The sequence below is a fragment of the Molossus molossus genome, unplaced genomic scaffold (assembly GCF_014108415.1).
Source record: "Molossus molossus isolate mMolMol1 unplaced genomic scaffold, mMolMol1.p scaffold_m16_p_1, whole genome shotgun sequence".
NCBI classification, from domain to species: domain Eukaryota; kingdom Metazoa; phylum Chordata; class Mammalia; order Chiroptera; family Molossidae; genus Molossus; species Molossus molossus.
In genome coordinates, this window is record NW_023425344.1 from 221460080 (window position 1) to 221479851 (window position 19772).

The 19772-nt window shown below is 44.9% G+C and overlaps 1 protein-coding gene across 2 annotated transcripts in view; it reads right to left on the bottom strand.

Annotated features, from left to right (window-relative positions):
- Window positions 1-19772, bottom strand: part of ZFYVE26 (zinc finger FYVE-type containing 26) — a 66848-nt gene that overhangs the window by 29115 nt on the left and 17961 nt on the right. For both annotated transcript variants that reach the window (XM_036254618.1, XM_036254614.1), the window contains exons 13-24: window positions 18038-18106; window positions 17265-17416; window positions 14563-14764; window positions 12434-12697; window positions 11086-11205; window positions 10830-10994; window positions 10103-10321; window positions 9405-9507; window positions 7596-8341; window positions 5543-5739; window positions 3779-3883; window positions 304-426 (exon numbers count right to left, since the gene is read on the bottom strand). In XM_036254618.1, coding sequence (XP_036110511.1) covers window positions 304-426; window positions 3779-3883; window positions 5543-5739; window positions 7596-8341; window positions 9405-9507; window positions 10103-10321; window positions 10830-10994; window positions 11086-11205; window positions 12434-12697; window positions 14563-14764; window positions 17265-17416; window positions 18038-18106 — 2465 coding nt within the window. The remainder of the gene's footprint in view (window positions 1-303; window positions 427-3778; window positions 3884-5542; window positions 5740-7595; window positions 8342-9404; window positions 9508-10102; window positions 10322-10829; window positions 10995-11085; window positions 11206-12433; window positions 12698-14562; window positions 14765-17264; window positions 17417-18037; window positions 18107-19772) is intronic.

The window sequence follows — 19772 nt, forward strand, 5'->3', positions numbered from 1 at the left end:
TTCATTCTGGACTAACCCCTTCTCTGTGCTCATTTTTCTCATCGCCCCCATAGCTTCACAAATGATGGCTTTGACAGGACCAGAGTTCAGCAGAATCCTGGACCCCGCTGCCCCTCTGGTACCTAATGTATGGCTAGGCATCTCTGCTCAAGCTGCAGACTATAACCAGCTCCTGCAGGACAAGAAGGGGCAGATCTGAGGTTGCAAATGCTTGCATAGAATTAAGCAGGAGCAAAGCCATCTGATTTGACTAACCTTCCTGACCCCAGTGCCCCACCAAAAGGGGAAAAGTTGGAGGCTTACTTGCAGAGCCTTTTCATGATCTCCTCTTTCTAGAAGGTAAAGAAGATGCTTTTGATGTAGGCTGATTAAATGTTCCCTTGGAATGGGGTATAGGCAGCCCCACTCCTCACACAGTGCATACTCCTGAAAGGAAACACACACACACCTTCAATCCCTTTAAATGCCAGATTTTTCCCCGCGATTGTGAGTCTGCTAAAATCCCAGAAAGTTTGATAAGTGCTGATGGGAATTTCACTACAGGATTAAAGGAGGATCATAAATTCAAAGGTAAGTTATGAAACTGATAGAAGCAGCCTGGTGTGGCTCAGTGGTTGAGCATCAACCCACACACCAAGAGGTCACTGGTTCGATTCCCAGTTAGGGCACATGACCAGGTTGTGGGCCAAAGCTTAATCATCTTTGTTTCACCACCATCTAGCACAGTGCCAAGCAAATAGTAGGTATTTCATAAATGTTTCCTGGGTGACTGAACATCTGAATGAGCATATCTACATTTTGAACTATAGTCGTCCCTCTTTAATCTCGGCTAATCAGTTCCAGACTCTAGTTGTTGTACCTGGTATTGAAGGATTCCTGGGGTGCTCGAATATATAGGCCTACAGTCCATACATACACTAATCTTTTTTCTTTTTAAAAAATCTTTATTATTGAATGTATTACAGATGTTCCTCATTTTTCCCCCATTAATCCCCCTCTTTCCCTCTCCCGCCCCCCTCCCACCTTTTCCCACACTATTGTCTGTGTCCATTGGTTAAGCATATAAGTTCTTTGGTTTATTTCTTCCCACCCCCCAATCCCTTTCCCTTTGAGGTTTGTCAGTCTAGCAATGAATTTGTACTTCTTAATACCTTCACCTTTTTCACCCATTCCCCCAACACCCCTCCCATCTGGCAACCAACAAAATGTTCTCTGTATCTATGAGAATGTTTCTGTTCTGCCTGTTCATTTTGTTTGTAGATTCCATTGTCGATAGATATGTATTCATTGCCATTATGTTTGTTTATATATTTTATCTTTTTCTTCAAAAAGACCCTTCATCATTTCACATAATAATGGTTTGGTGGTGACGAACTCCTTTAACTTTTTCTTGTCTGGGAAACTCTTTATATGGCCATCAATTCTAAATGACAGCTTTGCAGGATAGAGTAATCTTGGTTGTAGGTTCTTGCTTTTCATCACTCTGAATATTTCTTGCCACTCCCTTCTGGCCTGCACAGTTTCTTTTGAGAAATCAGCTGACAGCCTTATGGGAACTCTCTTGTAGGTAACTAGCTGCTTTTCTCTTGCTGCTTTTAAGATTCTCTCTTTGTCTTGAAACTTTTGCATTTTGATGATGATGTGTCTTGGTGTGGGCCTCTTGAGGTTCATCTTGTTTGGGACTCTCTGTGCTTCCTGGACTTGTATGTCTGTTTCTTTCACCAAGTTAGGAAAGTTTTCTGCCATTATCGTTTCAAACAGGTTTTCAATTTCTTGTTCTCTCTCTTCTCCTTCTGGCACTCCCAAGATGCGAATGTTGGCACGCTTGAAGTTGTCCCAGAGGCTCCTTACACTCTCCTCATTTTTTTGGATTCTTTTTTCTTTTTGCTGTTCTGATTGGGTGTTTTTGCTTCCTTAGATTCCAAATCGATGGTTTGCTTCTTGGCTTTACGTACTCTACTATTGAATCTGTATAAATTATTCTTTATTTCAGTTAGTGCCTCCTTCATTTCTGATTGTGCATCCATGATTTCTGACTGGTTCTTTTTTATGCTCTTGAGGCCCTCACTAAGTTCACTGAGGTTCTCACTGAGTTCATTGAGCATCCTTATAAGCAGTATTTTGAACTAAGCATCTGTTAGGTTGCTTATCTCCATTTCACTTAGTTCTTTTCTTGGGGTTTTGTTCTGTTCTTTCATTTGGGACCTGTTTCTTTGTCTCCTCATTTAGGCTGTCTCCCTGTGTTTGTTTCCGTGTATTACTTAATGAGAGATATGGGGCTAGCTGAGACCAGATGCTGCTTGTTTGAAAGAATTTAGGAAAACCTGAAGCAGGATCCAAGACAGGCCAATCCTATGGTGAAGCAACTGGCAACAGCTTGGGTGGGCCTGAAAGTTGGGTGGGTCGGAGCCTCAGGGATTCACCAGGGCGGGGCTACCAGTGTGAGGCAGGTTGCTGGAGTCTCAGATATGGCGGCTGTCTGCAGCCTCAGGGAAGGGCTCACCAAAGGAACTAAGGCCTTTGACAGCATGTTTGTCCGGGAGAAAGCCCTCTCTTCAGCCCTCACTCCAATGCCAAACAGCTCAGTTCTTCCCTGTGTGTCTCTGGTGCCCCTCGAGCTGCATACCCTCCAAGCTTAGAGGGAGTGAGTCCGGTAAGTCTCTGTGCAGGCCCTTTAAGGAGCTGCCTGGGGCTCCAACTGCGTCAGCTTCCCTGAGCCTCAGTTCCCGCTGGTTTTTCCAACCAGAAGTTATGGGGATTCTCTTCCTGGCACTGGAACCCTGAGCGGGGCGCCTGGTGTGGGACGGGGACCCCTCAGTCCTCAGGGAGGACCTTCCCAGCCGAGGTGTCCTCCTGATTTGTATCCGCCACAAGTGGGTGTGGGACCAGCCCCTCCACCTTCGCCCCTCCTACCAGTCTCAATGTGGCTGCTGCTTTAATTTCCTAGTTATAGGACTTCCCTTCGGCTTGATGTCAGGCGGTTTTGAATGATGGTTGTTCTGTAGTTTAGTTGTAACTTTGATGTGGTTGTGGGAGGACGCGATACTGTGTTTACCTACGCCGCCATCTTCACGTATAGTAATCTTAATTTTAATTGTAATACAGGGGTGTATAATAGACTAAGACAACCGAGCACGTGCTGTATTATTTTCACTGTCTTGATCTACTTTTTAATGAATATATTTGAAAATACTGAGATAGAGTGAACCTGCGAAAGTCGAAGCGCGAAGTGGCGAGAGATGACTATATGGCATTTCAGCTCCTTAAAAGGTAGATAAATTCTATATAGCACTCAAATGTCTAATAAACACATGAAACATATTCTAGGTCATAGATAATCATGGAACTATAAATTAAAACAACAAGATACCATTCTATTGGCAGAAAGTGAAAAGTTGAAAGAGGATATGGAGCAATAGGAACTGAGTGTGAGTATAGTTGGGGCGACTGATTTGAAGAGCAGTTGGCATCACCTTAGTGCAGGTGAGAGCTCATGCCCAAAGACACAGCAATTCCACTGCTGCATGTACATCTGTACCCAGTACATACAGTGTGGAAAATCTCTTGTATGAACACAAGGTGATAGTACAAAAGCATCAACTGTTAACTATTTCTATACTTCTCTGTATATTAATAAATTCACACACAAACACAAAAGAAAAAAGAATGTGATGTAGTTACAAAGAATGTGGGCACTGGTAAGGGGGGAGAGGGTTTACACAACTAGTTCTAACTCTGAAAAGAGGAAGGAGGGGAATACCACCCAGGAAAATGGTACCTTTGCTTCTAGAATCTTGCTCATGACAGTTGATGGGTCCTCAATACAACAGTTCCTCAGAGTCTGCCAATCACACCACACGGGGGCAGCCTGCAAACCTAGGATCTACAGAAAGACAGGACAAGCTGTCAAACCAAAATGCAGCTTCTTCCTCCATGAACGAGGCATTGGAGTCTCCAGGGATGAGCCATCCCTAGGTCTCTGTCCCAAAGTCAGAATGTCATAACTTTCCGGGAGAGAGGAGGAATTGGAGCGAATGGGGCCAAGATTGTTTAGAGGACAGGGAAGCATAATCAGGGAGCAAAGACTAAGTGGAGAGGGCAGGATTGGGGTCTTTCACTTGTGAGGACAATTCTCAGAGGTTTCTCAGAACTTAAAGCTTGTTCACCCTTCTGGCTTCATCTGTCCCATACTCCTCCATCTCAAAACTCTAGTCAAGATATTCTGCTGGCTTGAATGCTCTGTGGGATCACCTTTCATGTAGCGTTTAGCTCTGCATGGAAACTGCTGAGCAAGAGTGGAAAGAAAATCTTTCTCATCTGCCATTTTCACCTGCCTTTTGCTGGAGGGGCTCTGGATTCTGCTCAATTCCAAGTACACATGGAAAATTAGCACATATGTTATGCTTGTTATCACCTAATCTGTCTCCCTGAGCCTCTTGATCTTGAATGTAACACATATCCTGCAAGAATCTTTCACTTTTGAAATTGTCATTTTCTTTTTTCTTTAAAATTAATTAATTTATTTATTTTTATCCTCACCCGAGGACATTTTTTGATATTTTGTTCAGATAGAGTGGGACGGAGAGAGAGAGAGAAACAGCGATGTGAAAGGGACACATCGAGTGGTTGCCACCCACACGACCCAATCAGGGCCGGGGACAAACTGCAACCGAGGTACATGCCCTCAGCGGGAACCGAACCCGGGTTTCTCTGGACCGCAGGCCAATGCTCTAACTGCTGAGCCAAACTGGCCAGGGTGAAATTGTCATTTTCATGCATCTTTTCAAAACAGCTCTCGAAATTTAGCTAAGATTTAAAACAATCTTTAAAAAAGACATATTATGAGATAAGCTCTATAAAAACTCTTGAAGGCCCAGCTGGTGTAGCTCAGTGGATTGAGTGTTGTCCCATGGACTGAGAAGTCCAAGTTAGATTCCAGGTCAGGGCACATGATCTGGATAATGGGCTCGATCCCCGATAGGGGGCGTTTAGGAGGTAGCTGATAGATGTTTCTCACTTCGATGTTTCTATCTCTCTCTCTCCAAAATAAATAAATAAATAAATAAATAAATAAATAAATAAATAAATAAATAAAATAAAATAAAAACTCTTTAAGAATAACAACAACAAAAAACCAGTGGACATAAAACATACACAAAGCTCAAATATACAGGGTGGGGCAAAAGTAGGCTATAGGTGTATGGAAAATAATACAATAATTAATAAGTAATAATACAAGAATAAAGCCTGTGCTTTGTGTACTTACAACTTTAATCCGCTTTTGGACTCTAAAGCATCATCCAGTGTTATTTTTTTATCTTTGTTTGATGCATATATATTTAAAATTATAAGGGTAAAAAATGAAAGAGGAACTAGCCAGGAGGCTTCCTTGAAGTTCACCTAAGAATAGAAGCCAGGTGCAAAGCAAAAGCCAGGTCTAGATTTTCCGTTTCCTAAAATCCACCATCACATAAGAATAGACTAGCTTGAGTTGGTAACAGGGAGAGAAGTCCATTTCTTCTCTTGATGTCAGGGTCCATACCTTCTGATACACCTGCAGCTCCGCCAACTTTCTCTGTAGTTCACACCTCAGTTCATCTTGGACAGCTGTGTCTGAAATGCAGTAGGCCAGGATCTCCAGGCACGACTCCAGGGGCCACCTATCCACAAACTTTAGGGTCAGCCGACTTCTCAGAGATGCATCCTTCACAGGAAACAGGTACTGCCAACCTTCTCCGTCTGCAGAACAAAAGGATGCCCAGAGGCAGCAAGCCTGGCACTGGAAGAGCTCCAGAGTCCAGGTTACTTCTTAAGGGAAGGGCTTAGTTCAGTTTCATGAAACAGGAGCTTGGAGGATCCTTAAAATCATCTGACCTTAACTAGTTTTTACACTTGGAACCACTACTATATGGCAAGAAGAAGTGTTATACCCCTATGTTTGTCTTTATGAAAACATAATCAGAGTCATGAGACTTTTTGAAGAGAGAGGAAGAGAAGGAGAAAAGAGAGGAAGAAATAGGAAGGAAGAGAGAAGGAAGGAAGGGAGAAAAGACAGAAGAGATGAAACTCTTCATGTTCTGACTCAGGGAATGTTTCAGACTCAGTGAGTCCGTGAACTTTTAGTTTTCCCTACAATTTCTACTCTGTGCCATATATAACTACTTGAAAGTTATCTCAGGTAAACTAGTTTCACTCCCTCAGCATCCTCTATCATTATTGGTAGATCTCTCTCCCACAACCCATCTCAGAGTTGACAAACAGACTCCAAGCAGAGAAGACTGCATCACCAGTCAGGCAGTGGATTTCTTCCCCCTTCTCAAGGAATAATTTTCTCTTTCCCACAGGGAGCCAGGCCCCTCTACCCAGAAACCTTTCACGACAGTAGGCCCAATATTGCTCTCCTAGTGGAGTGTGGTGGGTCATTAGCTCTCAATTCTGGTCACACATTAAAATATCCTGGGGAGATTTCAATTTTTTAAAATTGATTTTTAGAGAGAGAGGAAGGGAGAAGGAGAGAGAGACAGAAACATCGATGAGCGAGAGCATCAATTGGTCCCCTCCTGCATGCGCCCACTGGGGATTTGGCCCACAACCTGGGCATGTGCCCTGACCAGGAATCAAACAGGTGACCTCTTGGTGCAAGAGCTGACATTCAACTACTGAGCCACACCAGCTGGGCTCCTGGGGAGCTTTTAAAGTAGGGGTTATCAAACAGATCCCCAGTGTTTTTATAAATAGTTTTATTAAAATATAGACATGCTTGCCCTGGCTGGTGTGGCTCATTTGGTTGGGCATTGTTCCATGCACTGAGAGGTCACCAGTTCCATTCTGCTCAGGGCACATACCCAGATTGTGGGCTTGATTCCCAGGCGGGGGCTTGCAGGAAGCAGCTGATTGATCAGCTGTTTCTCTCTCTCTCTCCCTCTCCCTTCCTTTCTCTAAAATCAATAAGAACACAGACATAGACACACACACACACACACCCTCTATAGCTGCTTTCATGCTACAGTAGAAGAGTTGAGTAGTTTCAATTGAGACTCTATAGCCTACAAAGCCCTCAAAAGAAAGAATTTTCTGACCCCCGTTTTAAAGTAAACATTTACCTAACTTCCATCTGGGGCTTCTGGGGATGGAGCTCAGATACTTGTGGTTTATAGAATTTTCCAATGATTCTGATACGCAGGGCTGAGAATATTGGTTATGGATATATGTTCTAAAGTTAGACAGACCTAGGTTTTAAGCACTGCTCCACGATTTACTATCCTGGGCAAGTTTCCTACCTTTTGGTGCCACCTTCCTCTAGAGCAGTGGTTCTCAACCTTCCTGATACTGCGACCCTTTAATACAGTTCCTCATGTTGTGGTTACCCCCAACCATAAAATTATTTTCGTTGCTACTTCATAACTGTAATTTTGCTACTGTTATGTCTTAGGCGACCCCTGTGAAAGGGTCGTTCGACCTCCAAAGGGGTCGTGACCCACAGGTTGAGAACCGCTGCTCTAGAGTTATTGTGAGGATCAAAGGTGATGACACACTCGGTGAATGCTAAATGTTATTCCCACTAGTGAAGGAGGGAGGCGTAGTTTTCTGCTCACCACATGCTGCAGCACAGCTCAGGACCGCATCCTGTATGCTGCTTAAGGCATCCACGTCTCGCCCGTACACTTCAGTGAGCTGAAGGGCCCGGGGCCAATCTCTGGCCACCAGGGCTTCCTCGAAGGCGTCTGTGAGCACGTCCAGGGCAACAGGAGAATGCAGGCCCAGGAGGACAGTAGAGACACTAGCCTGGCCACAGAGGCTTGCTGCCAGACTCTGCTCCTGCTTGGAGGACCCTCGGAGGGGCTCCCAGGCAGCCAGGAGGGAAGCCTCAAGCATAGGGAAGTGTTCCAGAAGGCGCTCACACTCCCGGGCTACCTGCTCTGTGGTCAGAGGTACCTCCCTGCGGCCACGAAGCTCCTTCCATGACAAGCTGGGCTTGGTGACCTTTGATCCCCGAGAAGCCCCCAGACAGGCTACTGTAGCCAGCAGCTTTGAGCGGGATTTAAGGAAGGCCAAGGTAGAGGCGGTGAGGGCTGAGAGTGATGAATCTTTTGGGGAGGAGTTGGGCTTTTTCTCTGATGTGTGGTTCTCAGTTGTCTTTGGGGAGCTCTGCATAGAAAGTGGGGGGTCCTCCAGGCAGCGGGCGGTGTACAGTTGGGCCAGGACGCCCAGGTGGGTCAGGAGAGATGACGTCTGCTGGCTCTGCAGGGAAGAGGAAAGGGCAAGGGGCTCACAGCAGCAGCTGACAATGACCTGAGGCACACTGAGACCGAGGCCCTCACGGGCCAGGAGGGCTGCCAGCCTGGAGGGAGAGAAGCAGAGGGAATGCAGAGCCTCAGTGCACAGCCACCATCGCTGAACCTCAGTCTTCCTTTATGACAGTGCTTCTCAACCTGTGGGTCGCGACCCTTTGGGGGGTCAAATGACCCTTTCACAGGGGTCGCCTAAGACCATCGAAAAACACATATTTCCGATGGTCTTAGGAACAGAGACACCGCTCCTCTATCCGTCTGCAGGCGGGTCCGCCCACGTGCAGATACGCCCATATACAACCTGAGGAACTGTATTAAAGGGTGGTGGCATTAGGAAGGTTGAGAACCACTGCTTTATGATCACCCAGCAAATGTACATGTGGGCTCTTTAACTGTCCCTCTCTCTTTTTAAACACAAAATGTAGCCTATTAACATATTGCTCTGTCCTTATTCATTTATTTTTACTTAATAATGTATCTTGGAGTGCTATCTGTTCATATCTCTCTATAGAGAGGTCTCTCATTTCTTTTTACTGTACATAGTTTTCAATTATGGGGATGAAGCATAATTTAACTAGTCTCCTGTTAGTGGACAATGGATTTTTCTGATCTGTTGCTGTTACATATAAGGCTTAATAAAATGATGTATATACATCATTTTCCATATGCATAATAAAGCCACAGGATAAATTCTCAACATGAACTTCTAGGTCAAAGGATAAATACATTTGTAATTTTAGTATATATAGACAAACTGCCTTCCCACAGGGGCGTGTACCCCTTCATATCCCACCAGTAATCTATGAGAATGCTTGTGTTTCTATAGCCTAGCCAACTAATGTGTTATCTAATTTTTGGATGTTTGCCTATTCCTAAATGAAGATTCTCCCCTTAGTTTTATATTTGCAATGTGACTCTTAGTGGTGGCAGAGAGAGAAAGGAGGCACACTGAATTTGAAGGTAGCTGTATAAGAGTAAATGTAAATCAAGGGCAAAGTCTAGAAGGAACCCCACTCCCTATACTGAACCCGAGCATATCCCCACGGCACCCTCGGGCTCCTTGATGAAACAGTTAGGAAGGCTCATGTGTGATTCCCACAGGGTAGCTCCTACCTGTCAGGTGGGACTTGTCGCTCAAGCAGGAGGTGTGACACCAGTTGGGAAGAGCTCTGGTGCAGGAGAACAAAGGGATTTCCTACTCTGATCTCCACGTGATCTGCAAAGGTAAAGAAAGTGACCTTTGTACCACAGAGAGCAACAGTTCAGAGCCCTGTATTGCAGAACAAATAAAAAAAGTGGTGTCAAGACGAAGTCTACAATGCAAGCCCTTCTGTTGACATTTTTTAGGTAAAGGATATTCTCAACATGACCCTGACCACAAGTTGTCTGTGCCTTCCAATGGCTCTAGAGACTCCAACCACAGAAAACTTCGGTGGGCGGGTCTGGCCGCAAACAGCTCACCCTGCGCAGCTAACACGACCCAGGTGCATGGAGTGCTTGCTCTGTGGACTCCTATCAGAGACTCAGTTCCCTGCTGGTCCTCATGCCCACAATGGACTGAAGGTCTGAGAGGTATTTCTGAGTCATTAACACCATCAGAATTTATTGAGCATGCCCATGTGCTGTACAATTGTACTAGGTATTGGGGAGCCAAAGACGAATAAAATGCAGAAGAATAAGGAAAGACCTTAAAATCTAGAGTCCCTGGCTACTGCTGTGCCCAGAAGCTCTTAACTGGGTATCTTTCCTCTTCCTTGCTCTAAACACTTGCAGACTGGTCATAACTCTGTTTCCTTTTTCTTCCTGCTTACCAGTCTCAGAGCGCAAACTCTGAAGAAGCACTGCAGCCAGGGTGCTGCAGTAACTGGAGAAGGTGCCCAGGTAGTCGGTCTGCCTGCTGCCCGCTGGGGTCTGTTTGCCCAGGTTCTTCCGGAGGAGCTGAGTCTGGATGTGCACAGGGTGGGCCTCTATCTCTGGAGCTTTCTGGGCCGCTTGCTCCACCAGGGAGGAGAGTGGAGTGCTCCTGGGCTCTGAGAGGAGTAATGGCAGAAAGGATGTAGGCTTTATTCTGTGCATCCAGCTTTGGGTCAATTTCCAACATGATTATGTGAACTGGGCCTCTGTACACTGCGTGGGGCCTCCCACAGCTTGGGTGCTACACTTACAAGGCAGCTACAAAATCCCAAGTTGGCCGCATGTACAAATGATTTCCAGCCAGGAAGAGCTTTGAGTCTGGAGAAATCGGGGTGGATGGTTCTGTTTTCACCCCAGTGTCTTGGTGGTTGGAATGGCTTTATGAAGAGCACATCAATCTTTTGGGGAAGGGTTGATCAATATTTACTAACTTCGGGGTGTATTGCTCATTAGGAATAAGAGAGATGTATCAGGTAATGGAGTGTTAACCATCTCTTCACTTGAGAGGCAGGGGAATAGGTGGAGAGGGCTAGTAGGGCTCTTTGCTGAAGTCCTAAGCCTCTGCTCCAAAGTGTTTCCTCTCCCTAGGGCAGTCCTCATCTGCTCCCATACTGGGGCGGGTACCTGGCAGCTCTAGCGCCTCTCTCAGCGACTGAAGGGTCTGGTCCAGCTGCTGGGAGAGGGTGGCGTGGCTGGCAGCACAGTCCTCTGTCAGGCTGGGCCAGCACATCTGGAGCAGCTCAGCAATGCTGCACCGGGGAGGAACTCCTCCTTTCTCTTCTACACTCTCTGCAGAAAGCAAATGAGGAAGAAAAAGGGAAGTCTGATGCTGACCTAATGTTCTGAGTCTAGGAGAAAAAAAAGGGGGAAAGCAACTCACCCGACTTAGTTGGTCCAGTTGACATAAGTGAATAATTGAGAATCTTACTGATTTGCTGAAGAACGACCGGAAAACCTCGAATGCCATCGGCACTGAGGAGGATGTGGTCCAGCCGTCGACCTGAGAGCAGATGAAGGAAGAGAGAATACAGAAAAAATAAGGTACTTTCAGAGACTGGGACTCAGTCCTGCATTCGGCTGTACAGTTTTATCTTCTCCAATATTAAGGAGGAAATATACCCTGTGCCATTTTGGGCGACAACCAGCATATCTGGCTTTTCTGTGCCTGAGGTTCCAGGGCTGCCTCCTGCAAGGTGCCACCGCTGTCAGCAGGGCGGGTGGGGGGTGGTGGTGGTGGTGTGTATATGCAAGAATCTGGCCCTCCAGTGGGAAGCACTGTCCCAGCCAATCAGGCACTTCTTGTGGATTTGCCTTGGTATTGCCCTCAGCTGAGGACTTGACCCCAGACCATATCTGTCTTCTCTAACTGCTTTGAGTAGGCTCTTGACATCCCGACTAGACTATGAACAACTTTATGAACAGAGATGACTCCTTATACCTGTACTGTACCCCCAGATACTTGGGATAATCTAGAGACACAATAGGTACTAAATTAACTTCTAATTGACTAACCTGAAACCATTTCAGCTACTAATAGTTTGAATAATATCTCCTTTCATTTTAGAATATAAGTGCTAGATGAGGAAGAGGGGAATTGTTCCCCCCAAAAGAACTGCGTGTGCCACAGTATACTTTCGTAGGAGGACTAGGTGAACACTGAAGGACATTCCACCAGCCGCTCAGAAGCGATCTGGAGATGTGTGCAGAGAAGAGTTAGCACAGCAGGCCGGAGACTTCTATCCTTACGAAGGCCTGCTTGCAAGGTTGCCCTTGGCCAGCATCTGTGAACTTGACAAGCCAATGGTTTCCTATACTGACATGAAACGTTCCCTAAATGATGAGAATGCACCAAGTTTTCCCTTATACCTGATTTACAAACTCAAGACTACCCCCAGATTATAGGATATGGGGGTTCACTCAGGAGGGGGAATGGGGGAATGCTGTCTAAAGACACAAATTCCATTTATAGCATTTTTGAATATTTACTTATTCCTTGACTTTATCCATAAATCAGAAAGAATTTCCCCAACCCACTACAGATTGCTATGTGTAGTAAGAAGGGAAGGCTTTCAACAGACTGTATTTATGCCTGTAGCCTGGACATGAGGAAATTATCTAACCTGTTTTCCCTGTCCCTCCTTCCCCAGTAAGTACTTTCTTTTTGCATATTTTCTCAAGTATCTCCGAAATCCGTCTGAAAAGGAATGAAGCCAAAGAAGCACACTCACCCCGGCTCTCAAGGCTACTGTTCAGACGTCGCTCGGCTGTTTCCAAGAGCTGCTTGCTGGTTTTCCAGAGCTGGCACTGAGAGCAAGCAAGGTCAAAGGCAGCCATGGCGGGGGGGCTGAGGTCTTCCAGAAGCTCCCTCAGGGGGTCAGTGGGCTCCACCAGGGCACTGCTTAGCCAAAAGTCCTCCTGGAGTGTAGGGATGGGATCTCCAGAGGGGTTGAGCAGCTTGTCGGTCACGTCAGAGATGGAGTAAAATACCATCCCTGGACACCCAGCAGTGGAGTAAAAGTAAAGGTTAAAATAATTCTATATACCACTTTAATTTTGAAAAGTAGTTATTTAAAAAGTGTTCGAGGTCCTTCTCCACAGGATATCGTCTGTGCCTATGAGCACCCACTGCAGCCCACTGTAATGGCATCGTCCGTGCCTGTGAGAACCCACTGCAGCCCATTCTAATGGCATCGTCTGTGCATATGAGTACCCACTGCAGCCCATTCTAATGGTATTGTCTGTGCATATGTGTAGCCACTGCAGCCCATTCTAATGGCATCGTCTGTGCCTGTGAGAACCCACTGCAGCCCATTCTAATGGTATTGTCTGTGCATATGTGTAGCCACTGCAGCCCATTCTAATGGCATCGTCTGTGCCTGTGAGAACCCACTGCAGCCCATTCTAATGGCATCGTCTGTGCCTGTGAGAACCCACTGCAGCCCATTCTAATGGCATTGTCTGTGCATGTGTATCCACTGCAGCCCATTCTAATGGCATTGTCTGTGCATATGAGTACCCACTGCAGCCCATTCTAATGGCATTGTCTGTGCATGTGTAGCCACTGCAGCCCATTCTAATGGCATTGTCTGTGCATATGAGTACCCACTGCAGCCCATTCTAATGGCATCGTCTGTGCCTGTGAGAACCCACTGCAGCCCATTCTAATGGCATCGTCTGTGCCTGTGAGAACCCACTGCAGCCCATTCTAATGGCATTGTCTTTGCATACGTGTATCCACTGCAGTCCATTCTAATGGCATTGTCTGTGCATATGAGTACCCACTGCAGCCCATTCTAATGGCATCGTCTGTGCCTGTGAGAACCCACTGCAGCCCATTCTAATGGCATTGTCTGTGCATATGAGTACCCACTGCAGCCCACTGTAATGGCATCAAGGCAACGGCATGGAAAGGAAGACCAAGAGAAACTCATAATGAGTGTGATGAGTGAGGGTTTCTTCCAAATGGGATCTAAAGGGAGGCTGAGAAAGAATGAGGTGGATCTGTGTGCTAATCAGAAAAGATCTCTGAAATTCACTGTGAAAAGAACAAGGTAGAAAACAGCACTTGTTGTAAGAGCCCCTTTATATCAAAAGCAAAAAGGAAGTGCATATATTTTTGAATAGCTATCAGAAATTGCTGGGAGAATAGAGAAGGAGCAACGTGTGATGCTACTTGATACGTGCAGCCTAGACCTGTACGATAATGTGAAAAACGAAACAAGAATCCACTTTTAAGAAAGCACATGGGTGTGAATTTATGGCAGCCTGTGCCCTGAGGTCTCTCATGGGGCCCTAGGCCAGAGCAGACTGTGGCCCCGAACTGCTGCCGTAGGCTGGCTGCAGGCACAGAAGTGGGTTGCACAGTGGGGGAAAAACAGAGGAATAATGAAAGGATCAGTTTTTGCAGCGTAGCCAAGGCTGAGAATTGACACCTGTGAATCGCAGGCCATAGGAGTTATACACAACTTTTTCACTTTATGGTAAAGTAAAATAATACACTTAATCCCTAGATATTGACATGGAAGGAAATAAACTCCTAATCATTTCCCAAAGCCCAAGATAGCGGCCATGAAAACACATGGTGAAAACAGCATTCACACCTTTCAGCTTTAGTCACACAGGCCAAGCTTAATGAGTCGCTCGAGTGGCAGGTATGTGACCACCACAGTCAGGGAAACGGGTCGCAGTTACAAACTGACTCTCAATATGGCAGGGCTACCATTCCTCAAGGCAAGTGTCCTGCTCTGGATTTCTGCTCACCATCCTGAGGAGCTTATCATTTGGGTGGCTTTCCCCCTGAGACCCTCCTTCCCCAGCTACCACCTGACCACTTGTGGTGGCAACAAGGAAGCCTGACCTGCCGCTGCCGCGCTGCCAATGGCCTGCAGAGTTGAGCGGCCACTGCCTGTTCTTCGAATGGTGCTGCTGCCCGCATCTGAGTTCTGGTTCTCAATCTTGTGCTCGACTCGGGCCAGCTCCTGGATCACCTCCTGGTAGCGCTCCACGAACATCAGTTCTCCTGCGCTGGGTGAGGACTTCAGGTCGAACATGAACACCACCTGGTATAAGACAGGGAGGAGTGTGGGCTGTGGTGGGCCCACTGAGTTGGGGAATATCTGGAGATACAGGATCTTGCCCATCATTAGACCATAGCCCTAAAACATCTGCTCTGCAAGGGGGGAAGAGCACTGCATGTCAGAAGGGTAGATCACATACAGAAGTGACTTACCCAAGCCGGCGAAGCCACCAAAGCCCCAGCAGAAAATGGGCAGATGTGAACAATTTCAAAGAGCAGAGGCATATGACTAATACACAGATGAAAAATATAATCCTTTTCAGTAATCCAGGGAATTTAAGTCATATTAATACCATTTTGCATCTGTCACAATGACAAAGTGTAAAAATAAATCCTCAAGGGGGGTGGGTAAAATGAACTGTCACAACCTTTTTTGAAAAGCAATTTGGCAATCCATAAAGCTTTAAAAACGTTTATATTCTTTGACTCAGTAATTTTCATGTGAAACTTTCTTAAGGAAGTAATTCAAAAGGCTTAATGCCTAAAGGTGATAATCTTGGTACTATTTATTGTAATTATTACAAGGTTGAAAATAATTTAGATGTTGAGTAGCAGGAGAAGGGTCAAATGTAGCTACTTGATCAGACTGTTGTAAGGTCATTAAATCAGTTACAAGGCATTATATAAAGTTTTAAATTCAAAATAATCTTGGCTACTTAAAGTCATATATATCTTGAAAAAATAATGGCTAAAAATATACTTTACCTTTAATGTTGGTTTTGGACAATAGGGTTACAAGTAATATTATTTTCTAATTAATACTTTTGGTATTTACTTATAATACGCATGGCTTATACTATAACCAGGTTATAAAAATAAAGCTTTTGTTTAAAAAAAAAGATAAAAGATCAAGGGCCCATGAAAGAAAGTGGAAGCGAGGTCATTTGGGGGTAAAGCATCACATTTGCTGTAAGAAAGGCGGGTGAGGGTCCTATCCTCCCTCGATGGTCAGAATTATCATTATCATTAAAGTATGGGACCTAAAATGACCAGAGAAGGCTAGGCAAAGATTCTCCTATCACCTAGATTTCTGCTCGATTTATCTCTCAACAACTGAACTCACACGAAAGAAAAATTCTGACCTACACGTCAGAGCACGGTGTGATAAATATACCAACAGAGTTTCAAAAATTAGAATGGTAGGTTTTATGCTATTAAATTTATTTATTATTATTATTATTATTTTTAAATCCTCACCCAAGATATTTTTCTCTTTATCATCAGATAGAGTGGGAGAGAGGGAGAGAAAGAAACATTGATGTGAGAGAGACATCAACTGGCTGCCTCCCACATGACCCTGACCAGGGCCAGAAACAAATAGCAGCCAAGGTACGTGCCCTTGACCAGAATTGAACCTGCGACTCATTGGTCTGAGGGCCGATGTTCTACCGCTGAGCCAAATTGGCCTGGGTTATACTATTAAATTTAAACGATAGCAGAGGATTCTTATATTTCTCACAGCTTGTACAGAATCCTCTTAACATCCCCATGAGGACAAGCAGGTATTATATTTAACTTCAGTTTCCAAATGAGGATATAGAAGCTCAGAGAGAGTATGTCTTTCTGATTTCTTCTTGCACTTTCCCTAGACAACATGAACATTTTAGACTGGTAGCCCCTATACTTGTATATTGAACTGGCATTCTGTTTCTTATTAAACATGGTCTGCATCATGATTTTTTACTATGTAAAAACATGTATGTGTTCAGAGAAGCCTTAGAAGGAAAGAAACAAAAATATTTCCATGTTTTGAAATGGTGGAAGTATAGCTGAATATTCTCTGTTCAAATACTGTGTATGTTAAAAAAACCAACCAACCATGCAACAGCTTAAGCCCCCTCCAGTCTGGCTTTGGACATGGAAACTCTCCTCTGTTTCTCCTGCTGGGTGTGGCCCCTCAGATGCTCCCAAGTGGCTCTGGTTGCACATGTATCCAGCTTTACCTGAGGCCCAGAAGGTTCCAGACAACTAGGGGTGGACTTCACATTCTTTTTTCTAAATTTTTTTTCCTTTATTGATTTCAGACAGAGAGGAATGGAGAGGGAGAGAGAGACAGAAACATCGATGAGAGAGAACATCGACTGGCGGCCTCCTGCACGCCCCCCACTGGGGATCGGGCCCACACCTGGGCATGTGTTCTGACTGGAATCGAACCGTGACCTCTTGGTGTATGGGTCGAGCTCAACCACTGAGCCACATCAGCCAGACTCTTTTTTTTTTTTTTTAATATGTTTTTATTGCTTTTTTAGAGAGAGGAAGGGAAAGAGAGATAGAAACATTGATGTGAGAGAGAAACATCTATTGGCTGCCTCCTGCATGCCCCCTACTGGGGACTGAGCCTGCAACCCGGGCATGTGCCCTGACTGGGAATCGAACCCGGGACCTCTCAATCCACTAAGCCACGCCAGCTAGGCCAGATTTCACATTCTTTACTATGACAAGTTGAGGCCTAAGGTACTAATACCTGCTGCCCAGCCCCTCACCTGATGGGCTTCTGCAAAGTTCCCCCGGAGGATGCACGATGCCAGCAGCGACTCAGGTGGGGAGAACATCATGGGGATAAGGGAACTTTGAGTTTGGGGCTGTAACCGGCCATCCAGTTCATTCCTTCCAGACATGGTGTTCAGACTTCCTTCTGTTGGGACACAGAACGTGGGGGCCAAGGAAGCAACAGAAATTGAGAAAAAGCTATACTGCTATCATCTCCCACCAAACTCTTATATCTTCAAGCTTCTTTTTTTAAAAGGTACATAAATGGGTCTTGATTTTTTCTCAGTTGAAGGGCAAACCTATGCTATCATCTTTGAATATAAGACTTAAGTACCATTCTTAGGTATTCACCTGTTTCTCTCTGCTGATGGGTAACTCAACTGATAGAGAAACAGCTCTTTCCCTATTGAAATATGGCCACCTACAGAACCAAACTTTTTTAATTGACTTGTAATATTGTGTTAACTTTAGGTATACAACATAATGATTTCATATGTTATAAAATGATTACTAAAATTTAGCTAACATTCATCATCACACATGGCTGTAATTTTTTCTTTTGATGAGAACTTTTAAGATCTACTCTTAGCAACTTTCAAATACACAATACAGTGTTAACTATAGTCACGGTGCTGTGTGTTACATCTCTGGGACTTATTTATCTTATAAATAAGAACTGCTCAGTCCAGGTTTTTACACTATATTAGAGCAACTCCATATTAGGGCAAAGTTGCTTGAAGTTGGCAATTGGCTGGGACCCCCATACCTGAAGTACTTGTGCTCAGCTCACTACTTGTACTTTCCAGGGATGGATTGGAACCTCTGTCCCGGCCATCTAGAGGTGTTGGGAAAAAGAGAGAAAATCAACCACCAACTCCTTACAATGTAGAAAGACGTTGACTTGAAAACCAAGATCTGGGGAGCTAGAGAGAGAGGATAATGGGTAACTACCACCCCCACTGCTTCTTCTATAGCAACACCTGCTTTTCCTAGTGAATGGAGGCTTACTATTCCTTCGTGTGGTCATTCGAGGGTAATGTCAGCCCTTTGCAAGGGAGTCTTCTTGGCTCCCTGTCTGGAAAGGGACATACAGCTGCAGGAAAGATGGCTTGTGCATTCTTGGGGAGGATGGGTAAAGTGGATGCAAACTCTGCCTTTTGACGCAAACCGATCAAATGAGCAGCTTAAGGGCTTAGCAACTCAGCCTTGAAGTGTTCCAGGCTTCTCTCATAAGAGCCTCCACTTGACGGCTCACTTTTCTCATTGCCACTGCCGGAGACTTCTCATTCTTCCGCGCTTGGTTCAAGAGCCGATTTTTCCATCAAATCCCTTTCCCTGACTTTTGTAGGCTGTGCTGGTGTCCCCTTTATAGAGTTTTCTTCTGTTTTCGGGCAGTGCCTCAGTGCAGTTTAAGTTTTTCATGTAAACTACCTTTGCAGGTAAATCATAAATATTTTAAATGCAAAGTTCTAACATATGCCTCATTCACTTCCCTCAAGATACCTAGAATTATTAGCACATAGGAAACTCTTACGAATTCCCTGTTAATAACTTAAAAACCAGTACCAAAAATGTTAATAGAGCCCTGGCCAGTTTGGCTCAGCGGTAGAGCGTTGGCCCTAGGACCAATGAGTCCCGGGTTCGATTCCAGCCAAGGGCATGTACCTAGGCTGTGGTTTGTCCCTGGCCCTGGTCAGGGTGGTGCAGGAGGCAACCAGTCGATATGTGTCCCTCTCACACTGATGTTTCTCTCTCTCTCCCTTCCTCTCCCTCTCTCTACCTGAAGATAAATGGGAAAATATCCTTGGGTGAGGATAAAAAACAAAACAAAACCATAATAGAAATTTGATTACATGCTAATAGGCATTCATATACATTTGGTGGGAATATACATTGGTCCATCTTTTTTTTTTTTTTTATCCTCACTCGAGGACATTCTTCCATTTTTTTGTTCAGATAGAGCGGGAGGGAGAGAGAAGAAGAGAGAGAGAGAGAGAAACATCGACGTGAAAGGGACACATTGAGTGGCCGCCACCCGCATGACCAACCAGGGCCAGGGACAAACTGCAACCGAGGCACATGCCCCTACCGGGAACCGAACCTGGGTCTCTCTGGACTACAGGTTGAAGTTCTAACCACTGAGCAAACTGGCCAGGGCGGTCCATCTTTTTTTAAGGCAACTTGGTAATATCTTTATTTTATATCCATATATCTTTGACCTTGCTTTTCTACTGTTAGGGTCTTATCCTATGGCTATATTCATACAAGTATGCACAGACATATGTACAGGGTTGTTTACTACAGCAGTGTTTATAATAGTAAAAAAAACTGGAAACAATTTAAATGTCCACAAAAGGGTACATATGACAATGGAATATTAAGCAGCTTTTAAAATAAGTGAAAAAAGATGTCAATATATAGTATGATACATCTGTACATGTAAAAGGCCGTAAGTGAAAAAAGTTACAGTTCTCAATGATACATCTGAATCTATGAAATTA